A 9876-nucleotide genomic window follows, 5' to 3' on the forward strand; every position below is an offset into this window, starting at 1 on the left:
TTACACTATATATATATTTTAAGAACTTTTCGTTTTTCCCCCTACTAAGTAGTGTGGTAGCTAGTGGGAATCTTTTTTCGCGTTAAAAAAATAATACTTACATAAAGTAGTTGGTTTTTTTATATTCCACAAAATATTCAACGCCTATTTGTTTATGTTTTTCCTATAAATTAAGCTGTTTAAGAACAGTATAATGTTAATTAGTTTACTTTGGAGGTGATGTCACATATTCCTCGTCTATATAAAGAAAAAAAGCTGAAAAAAATAAATATTTCTGTTTTAAACTACCTGAAGCTTGACTTTCGAATATAGGATAATGCGTTTTGTATTTAGATAAAAAATAAAATATAGGTTTTCCATCTTCATCAATGCCATCCAATGATATAACGAAGAAATAAAACAAGTGATAAGCGCGAAAATAAGAAAAGAAGATTTATTACGTAATACATTATAATTTGACAGAGTGTCTTAACAACTATAGTAGTAGTAGTATTTTACTTTTTTTCAAAAATACCCTAGTTGGTCTCTTTCTTTTCCCCAAAGTTTAAAGGCCGTAACTCCAAGTGCCAAACTACCACTATTTTATGCTTTTTGAAATTTTTCTAAACCTTCTTGAAAGTTCATACTTATTTTTTTTACATTTTCATATTTACTGGTTCGATTAATTCAAATTCATGTTGGGTGAAGCTTATTAAAGATAAAATATTCCTTATCAAAAAAATTCAATCGTTAAGCTTGAAAATTTTATTTTTGAACTCAGAATATTAAGAGCCCGTTTGGACATTAAAAAAATTTCCTTTTTTTTTTGAAAAATTGTCATTTTTTTCGAAATTAGTGTTTGACCATAAAAATTTTAATTTTCACTTGAAAATGGATTTTGAAATTTTTCGAAAATTTGAAAAACTCCAAAAAGCTATTTTTCAAAATTTTCACTCAAATCACTCATAAAATGTCAAAAACAACCCAAAATAATTTTTACGTCCAAACACAACTCTAATTTTCAAAGGTCATTTTTACTTAAAAACTTTTTTCATTTTTTATTAGAATTTTACAATTCTTATGTCCAAACGCCCACTAAAGATGGAGAACTGACTCAACTATCCACCACATCCGATAATGTGTAAAACTCAATTAATTTGTCCTTTTTGTAGCTGCTTCCTATTTCTAATTTCTTTTTTCTCTTCATTTTCATCTTTTCCAGCAAGCAGTAAAATACTTATCCAATTTCCAAAAATATCCCCTCTCCTTCCTTTATAAACACTGTTTCTTCTCCACTTTTCTCCAATCCCTTTTCTTCCCCCACAAAGCAGGAAAATCACCCAATCATGGCAACTCATAGCTCCACTCTCACCATATCCCTACTTCTCCTCCTCTTCTTCTTCTCCACCTTATCTTCCGCTTCCGACATGTCCATCTTAACCTACGACGAAAACCAACACTTTCGAACGGACGATGAAGTCATGTCCTTGTACGAGTCATGGCTAGTCGAACATAGAAAATCGTACAACGCCTTAGACGAAAAAGACAAGCGGTTTCAGATCTTTAAAGATAACCTAAGATACATCGATGAACAAAACTCTGTTCCAAACAAGAGTTACAAGCTTGGTTTAACAAAATTTGCTGATCTGACTAACGAGGAGTACAGGTCCATGTACTTAGGTACTAAGACCAGTGATCGTCGCAGGTTGTTGAAAAACAAAAGCGATCGGTATCTTCCTAAAGTTGGGGATAGCTTGCCGGACTCAGTTGATTGGAGAGAGAAAGGTGTTCTTGTTGGAGTTAAGGATCAAGGAAGCTGTGGTAAGTTAATTAGCTATGGATTGTCTCTTTCGTTTATCTCTGGTTTTTGGGTTGTGGATCTAAATTTAATTAGACAGCTTTTTAGATGATATTTTCGTGATTTAATTTGTTATTAAAGGATGTAGAGATAGGCTAGTTGGTGTTCCACTACCATAATTAATTAATACGTAGAAAGTATTTCTACGAACTTGACAAACAAAGGAAATCATACGTGCCTTAGTGTGCTAAAATAAATAAATACTCTCCCTTTCAATATTTTGATGATGTAGTTCCACTTGTCAAAAAAGTTTCGTAGGTCTATAATATTTGTGTGACTATAATATGAAAATGTTAAAGTTAAATTATTTCTAAATATAACTGATTATTCATTATTTTCTATGTTATTAGATAAGAATCGACATCAAGAATTATTTTCTATGATATTAGATCAGATTTAAATATTTCCTATGTTCTTTACACTTTTGCACTTAAATAAGCTCTCATGTTAATAGTGTGGGGCGTTCAATTCTAGTCCTCTATAACTAGAAAGTAGAAAGCCAATATGTGTGTCTACGCATAAACGAAGGATACCTTTATGTTTTTCTTTGAGTTTAATTTATATACTCTATAGTATTATTTTTTCATAATAATTGTGTAATTTTAATCAGTTGTAACAGTTTATTATTTTATTGTTTAAATAGTCATATGCTCGTATTGTTTGATATAATAAAGAATTATCGTCATAGATCAACTTTTACCTAATAATATAACAATTCTGTACATTTTTGGTGCATAATCATATTTTTCCCCGACCCCATCTTTTCTTTTTTTCCTAGTCATTATTCCCTGACCCCATCTTTCCATACGCATGAGCAATTACAGGGTGAAAAGCTTAACAGCACAACTTGATAATGATAGAAAATGTTCACCAATTGATGCAGAGTTTTGGCACTAGAATATTTGCTAGTTGCTGCAATATTTAATGTGCAATTTGATGTTAAATGGTACGAATACCATGTGACATTGGCGTGCATTCTTTATTAATGCCTGAATATCAGTTGCTTTTATAAATCACTAAGTCTAATGGCATCAGTTAAAATTTCTCAATTCATTATTTAAGTTGTATGGCTCAATATTTGTGTATTAATCTATCGGTTAAATGAACCAGGGAGTTGTTGGGCATTCTCTGCAATTGCTTCCGTTGAAGCAGTGAACTCGATAGTCACAGGAGATGTGATTTCACTATCGGAGCAAGAGCTGGTGGACTGTGATACTTCCTACAACGACGGTTGCAATGGCGGTCTTATGGACTATGCCTTTGATTTCATCATCAAAAATGGAGGAATTGACACTGAGGAAGACTACCCTTACACCGGCCGTGATGGTAGATGTGACCAGTCAAGGGTAAGTTTTGGATTCTTGAACTGAACTAACTTCACTTTATTTATTGATTTATGTAGTGAATTGAAGATTTTTTTTTGAAACATTTGTATCATGCAGAAAAATGCCAAGGTTGTTACCATAGATGGGTATGAAGATGTTCCTGCAAATAATGAAAAGGCACTGCAAAAGGCTGTTGCAAATCAACCTGTGAGCATTGCCATTGAAGCTGGTGGCAACGACTTTCAACACTATGTATCGGTAATGTACTCGTATTGGCCTATCTTTTTCTTCCGAAAGCAGAAAATATTAGTGAACATTCCAAATATGTAAGTCATTTAGCTAGTCACAGAATTCCAAGAAATTCATCGTCTTTCCAGTACTGCGTTACCTTTCGATCAGAGGCAATAGTTTTGTTTCGACCAAGGAATGTAGCAAAAGATAATGTTGGCTGCATGAGTTAACATATTCCTGTTATAATTCGAAACCTATGATTTACCGATTATCACTTCTTACAATTTTATAATTAAATCTTATTATAATGAAGTTCTTATTGGCTAGTAGCTATATGGTTCTAATACTTATCTGCAATTTCTTTTGCCTTCACATGTCTGCAGGGTATCTTTACTGGAAAATGTGGAACTGCAGTGGACCATGGTGTGGTTGCTGTTGGATATGGTAGTGAGAATGGCATGGATTATTGGATTATTAGAAACTCTTGGGGTGCTTCCTGGGGAGAGAAAGGTTACCTTCGGGTTCAACGTAACGTTGCCAGTTCTAAAGGTTTGTGTGGATTAGCCATAGAGCCTTCTTACCCAGTCAAGACAGGCGTAAATCCCCCTAAACCTGGACCTTCTCCTCCATCTCCAATCAAGCCACCTACTCAGTGTGATGATTATGCTCAATGCCCTGAGGGTACCACTTGCTGTTGTGTCTTTGAATACTATAACTCCTGCTTCTCTTGGGGATGTTGCCCTCTTGAAGGAGCCACTTGCTGTGAAGATCACTACAGTTGCTGCCCCCACGACTATCCTGTCTGCAATATTCGTGCAGGCACCTGCTCAATAGTAAGTGACTCGCACTTATTATTTCTGCATAGAAGTTTGATTTCTGTACATTGATCGTCCAAAAAATTTTGATATTATCAGTGTAATTTACCTGGTTGTAGCATGTTGCTCGCCATTCTTTCTAAACATTGCTCGTGATTGCATTTGTTGATACAGAGCAAGGACAACCCGCTGGGAGTGAAGGCAATGAAGCACATCCTTGCTGAACCAATTGGGGCCTTCATAAATGGAGGAAGGAAGAGCAGTTCTTGAAATTTCACAAGCACCAGCTATGTGGAATGAGGTGAGAGAAGGGTCAACAGAGGATGTAAAAGTCATAATTGTGCTTGACGGCCTCGTTGTTACATTGATTTGCAGAACTCATTTCCAGTAGAAAGTTGTAGAGAAAGATAATCCATAATCAAGTATTTCAAAGATGCTGATATATGATTTGTATATATGCTTATTTATTGTTGTTGCTGCAACTACAGCAAGATTAAAGAAGGATTATTGTTCTGCTTTGTCTAATTATGTAAATAATCCTTGTTTCTTAGTATGAAGACTCCAAGTGATGTTTTCATCAGCCTGTTTATTCTTTAACTTGTACTTGGTTTCAACAATAATATCAGAGACTATTTTCTGTACCTTTTCATCACACAGTATTTATTTACTCCACCATCTATTTATTTTCTGCCCCTATTTTTTCAAGATTGAAAAAGTATTCATTCTTTCTCCTGACATAATACTGGTATGAAATGATTGTACAGTAGAAAGACTGTCCCCAATTTGAGCGAAACTTACAGCAGCCCGAAAAGGAACTGCAGTAATCAAGCAAACTAATTTCACATTGAGTAGAGCGTTTATTAAACAATTCATCAACCATAGGACTGTATCCTGTATTCCAAGTTTAAAAGAACTTGATTTTGAGGCATTGAAGCAACTCCAACAATAGTTTCCATGCATTCCCTATTGGTGCACATTTACCGAGTCTCATTTCCATAAGCATTCAGTAATTTTGCTTAGAGCAAAAGATTGTAAAACGATTAGAGGAACCTACTCTATGATAAGCAAATAATGAACAAGAGATTTGCACCCGCGGACATGTTATTTCACTGTCATATCAAGGCGTATACTATTAGAAGTATTGAATTATGAGTGGAAGATGAGACTATTTGCATTCTCGAGGTTGATATTTCGAGATGGAGTTTTCAGTTTGGCAGGGTATGAATTGCCACTTTGAAGCATCTCGTTTCAAATGCAAGTTGCAGACTAGACGGAACCCATGCTGAAGCTGCCAATTCAAGTATGAAGTGTCCAACTGTTGCTCTTTGGGCTTATAGGACGGCTTCTTAAAACATCAACTGATATGTCATAATATTAGTTGGTTTTTGAAAAGACTTGTCACCTATCGGCACAGTTTGAACATATGAAAGCATGGGCCTTGAAGAATTTGAACTTGGAGCTGTTAGATGTTGAGAACAGGGGTAATACAATTGAATAAGTAGGATGAGTTTTGGCGACATGCCTAGAGAGACGACTAAAGGAACCTACTCCATGATGAGAAAATAATAAACTGAGTCATTTTCACCCAAAATATGGAGCATATTGTCGAAAAACTTGAATGATGATAAGTGGACGATGAGACTATTTTCATAATTCTCAGAGATTGGTATTTCGAGTTGTAGAGACCGATTTGCGATTAAAAAGAAACATATTAAATTTCTTCACTATAATTTTTCTATGGTATTGGTGGTGTAGCTATATCGATAGAATACATGGAATTGATGAGGTGAAAAAAACAGGAAGAAATGATGCAACCTTTTCCTGTTTCATTTGCTCTCTTTAACTTCAGGTATTCTTTTTTACAAAATAAGTTGTTAATATTAAGTAATCACTTTTATCTTAAATCATAATATAAATATTTAGCTTTTAAAAAAAAATTCTATGAGAACATGTTGAGACACTATGCTTCCATAAAAAGGTGTCAAAAAGTATGTACTCTAAAATTCTTAGATTGTTTTGGGATTTATTTATTATTTAATAGCACGTTTAAGGCATATCCCACGATCTTAGTTAGACAAAAAACAATATATGTCATTTCGCCCTCATCTAGACATGGTAAGTCCCAAAGTTTGTGTAGCATTTTAATTGTTACATATTGAAATCCAAATTTAGTTAACTTCTAAACAGACTTCTCCTATACCCAATTAAAAGATCATATCTTCTTTGTTATGACAAAGCATAACAGACAATGGCATAACACAAGTTATTGCTAGTTTTTTCTATCCCCTCCATATTACTGTGAAGAAACCTTGAACAAAGAAGCCAACCACATAATCCAAAAATTGCACCTACATTGAAGCCTTCAGTCCCAAGGTTGATGTTAGAAGGCTCTCAACAAACAAACTTGCCACATGTGTTGTTGAAACATCTCAGCCCTCTCCTACTGCATCTTTAGAAATGTCTCTGACATCAAATTAAGCAGTGGAATTGGAGCCGCTTACCAGGCCGAAAGGAAGTTATTGGACATATCTATATAATATTATGACAAAATAGACACACCAAATATCTGATCCAACTTGAGCCGTTATTTCCAAGGCCATGCAACCGGACTATAGTTGTCTGGTATTTATGTTAGGCTACATTAGGAACTCCATAATCGCATTTCATTTGAATATAAGTCTCATTGAATGTGAAAAGGCTAGCAAAACTCATATTTCTTCAACTGAAATGCCTACTACTTCTTAAATTTATCAAGAGCAACATGTGATATCTCGAGGATTAGGGACACTTAACTCTAACAAGCTCTAGCTTCTCTTTCTCAAGGGGAAGGGATAAATGGCTTATTTTCCAAGTTTTTAAAATTCTACAATGAAAGATATTTCATTATGATTGTTTGATTTATTTTCTCTTTTACTGGAGTCTGAGTAATCAAATTAGAAACTTTAGCTTTTAAAGTCTTTTTGTAATTTTCAAAGGTGTGATATTCTTTGTTATGCTATTACAAGATATATTATGTGAAATATTTGCTTATATTTGATATATTTTATATTAAAGATACAGTGATAGATAAATAAAAGCCAAATTTTAAAGATCTATAAAACAAAAGACAAAAAATATTATTTATGCTATTAGATCATTTTAAGTATAGTTAAATGTAACTCATAATTAAAATCAATAATAAAGAAAATAAGACAAATAATCTTTTGTAGTATTCAATTATATTTTATCATTCAATCTCTCTTTATTATTGTACATGCCATTTAACTTTAAGAAATATGAATGTTATAAAAAATTTTGTATGTCATAAAGTATTTTTTTAAGAAAGTTGAACTAAATTTGTGAAAATTTGCTATCAAGAACAAGAAGTTAGTGTCGGTTCAATATTCATCACTTAGTAAAAAAAAATGTTAGGAACGATTTATAATGTGTTAAAAATGAATAGAGATCAAATTCCACTGGTTTGAAGTTTTTGGGGATGATATGACTAAAATTAATCCTGTTTAATCAGAAAATAGAAATTTTGGCTTAAGCTTATTTTTAGAAGTACTCGGGCTACTGATAATCAAATAAAAGAATATCTTAGCAATGAAATAAGAGCAAAAAATGGTAAAGTAATCGGTTTAAAGCAAAGTAAATAAATATGTTCAAATAACAATCAGAACGTCCCCATACAAATGACATTTCTATTCCTTATATAGACATTTCTAAGTACAACGACTTCTTTCCCCTTTTTGACTAAGTCATTATGAGCATTAATGATATTAATGGAACGTTATGGTTAGTAATTGTAACTGCTCCGTGAATATTCTGTAATGTTTGTAATCATTCATGCCCATTAATTGCAGTCTAATGAATCTATCATTTTTCTTGTCTTGGCTCATTCCACCGGTGTCTTTTCAGATTACTGAGAGACTCGAACAACCGTTCCTTCTCATCCCTCAGACGTTTTGCTCGTACCTATTAAGACTCATGTCTTTTTAAGTACTCTTCTCCAGCTGTCACTTTTCTAATGATCCACGTGTCTTGCCATGTCAGCCGTACAATTAATTCCACGTGCAATGTTTATTTTTCCCCAATACAGATAGTCCCCCCACTTGCCAATTATTCAATAATTAAGTATTTGGGAAGTGGATCTCATTTAAAGCGGGAATTTTTACTGTCGTTTCTCACATACCTTTATACCTTCTTCTGAACTGACACGTCGCATGAAACTTCCATTTAATGTGTGCGATAAGTGGCGGTCATTGATTGGTTCTACAAATCTTCAGCGTGACAGTTTTCATCATGACGTTTCCATCATTACCTTTTTGTGTTTGACGGTTGCTTTCGAGTATAAATATATCCTTTGCCATTTTCTTCACGAAATTTTTTCCATATCTTGCTATTCAATATTTTCTACTTCTTCTTACAACTATGTCTTCTCCGAACCCCGATCCTCGAAAGATCCTTATTGTTGATGAACTTCCCCTTGCTCCTACCAGAAGCAAGAGAGGTGGTAGGCTGCGTAGTTTAGGATCAGTTTCCCTACGAGGTTCTTCTTCTCAACCTAGTTCTACTCCTCTATCGTCTTCTAGAACTAGAGCTTCTTTTTCACATAGGCCCTCTGCTAGAAATAGGGATTCCAGCGAGCCAATTCGTGAATCTACAGTAGACGAGATATCCCTGCTGAACTTTCTTTTTATTCTGATAGAGAGTCGATTAGAAACCAAGTCTCTTTTTTGTCCTCTCATGATCGTGCCGATGTTTATCCTTCACAAATTACTGAAGGTTTGATCTCTGCGGTTCGTAGAGATTGCCATTGGAAGTTTGATTTCCCAATTCTGATCCCCAATGCAAATCAAAGGATCACTTCTTTTAAAGCTGGCTTTTCTTTCGTGTATACGTATCCCTTCACATTAGACTTTAGACCTCCTATTAACCCAGTCATTATTGAATTCTGCCGCTTCTTCAGTGTGTGTTTAGGACAAATCGGCCCTATTGTATGGAGGGATGTTGCATGTTTAAGATACTTGGCTAATTTGGCTCAATTGCCTTTCACCTTTTATCATCTAATCCATCTCTAATCTCCTAAATTATTTGGATATTTACTCTGGTGGCGAGGAGTAAGAGAGTTTTAGTCAGCCCTGAGGACGATAAAGATCGTGGCTGGTACGCCCGATTTGTTGCTGCTCCTACAAAAAGAATAGTAGGTGAAGAGAATATGCCCTTCCTTGAGAAGTGGAACTTTACACGTAAGTTTTCTTTACAACTTTTTTTTAGAGCTTGTACTTCCCGTGGCCGTTTTACTTTTCTTTTTCAGCAACCATGGAAACTGTTGAGGAGATTTTCGATTTTCGTGGTTGGCTAGAAAAATTATTGACAATTGCTCCGATGGAAGAAAGGTCTTGGAAGTACCTTTCAAATAGATTTGGCTGGAAGGTTAAGACTCACGGTAATTTTCTTCCATTTTTACCTTTTCCTTCGTTCATTCTCTCTTTAGAATTTATTAACCCCTCTTTTTATCAGGGTTTCCTATTCGAGGTGTGAGTGCTGAATCAATCGCGACTTCTAGACTCTCTTTAGCAAGAGCTCAGGAGATAATCTTGAGTTCTTCATCAAAAAGAAAAGCTGATAGGGCACAGGATTCTGAAGATGAAGAGGAACGAGATGAAGGCTCATTAATTCGTAA

At 34.5% G+C, this 9876-nt stretch overlaps 1 protein-coding gene across 1 annotated transcript; it reads left to right on the forward strand.

Annotated features, from left to right (window-relative positions):
• The first annotated feature begins 1269 nt into the window (after positions 1-1269).
• On the forward strand, positions 1270-4857 carry LOC109205844 (low-temperature-induced cysteine proteinase-like). Its single transcript, XM_019368600.1, has 5 exons — positions 1270-1800; positions 2948-3183; positions 3280-3420; positions 3777-4226; positions 4383-4857. The coding sequence occupies exons 1-5, from the start codon at positions 1326-1328 to the stop codon at positions 4476-4478; spliced, it is 1398 nt and encodes a 465-aa protein (XP_019224145.1). The 5' UTR covers positions 1270-1325; the 3' UTR covers positions 4479-4857.
• The last annotated feature ends 5019 nt before the right edge of the window (positions 4858-9876 follow it).

Source organism: Nicotiana attenuata, unplaced genomic scaffold (genome assembly GCF_001879085.1).
Source record: "Nicotiana attenuata strain UT unplaced genomic scaffold, NIATTr2, whole genome shotgun sequence".
NCBI lineage: Eukaryota > Viridiplantae > Streptophyta > Magnoliopsida > Solanales > Solanaceae > Nicotiana > Nicotiana attenuata.

Bases quoted from the DNA above. Each gene is read 5' to 3' on its own strand.
- LOC109205844 (XM_019368600.1), top strand. From the start codon at position 1,326: ATGGCAACTCATAGCTCCACTCTCACCATATCCCTACTTCTCCTCCTC. The intron at 3,184-3,279 runs GTAAGTTTTGGA...TGTATCATGCAG, and splicing joins GTAGATGTGACCAGTCAAGG to AAAAATGCCAAGGTTGTTAC. The intron at 4,227-4,382 runs GTAAGTGACTCG...TTGTTGATACAG, and splicing joins GTGCAGGCACCTGCTCAATA to AGCAAGGACAACCCGCTGGG.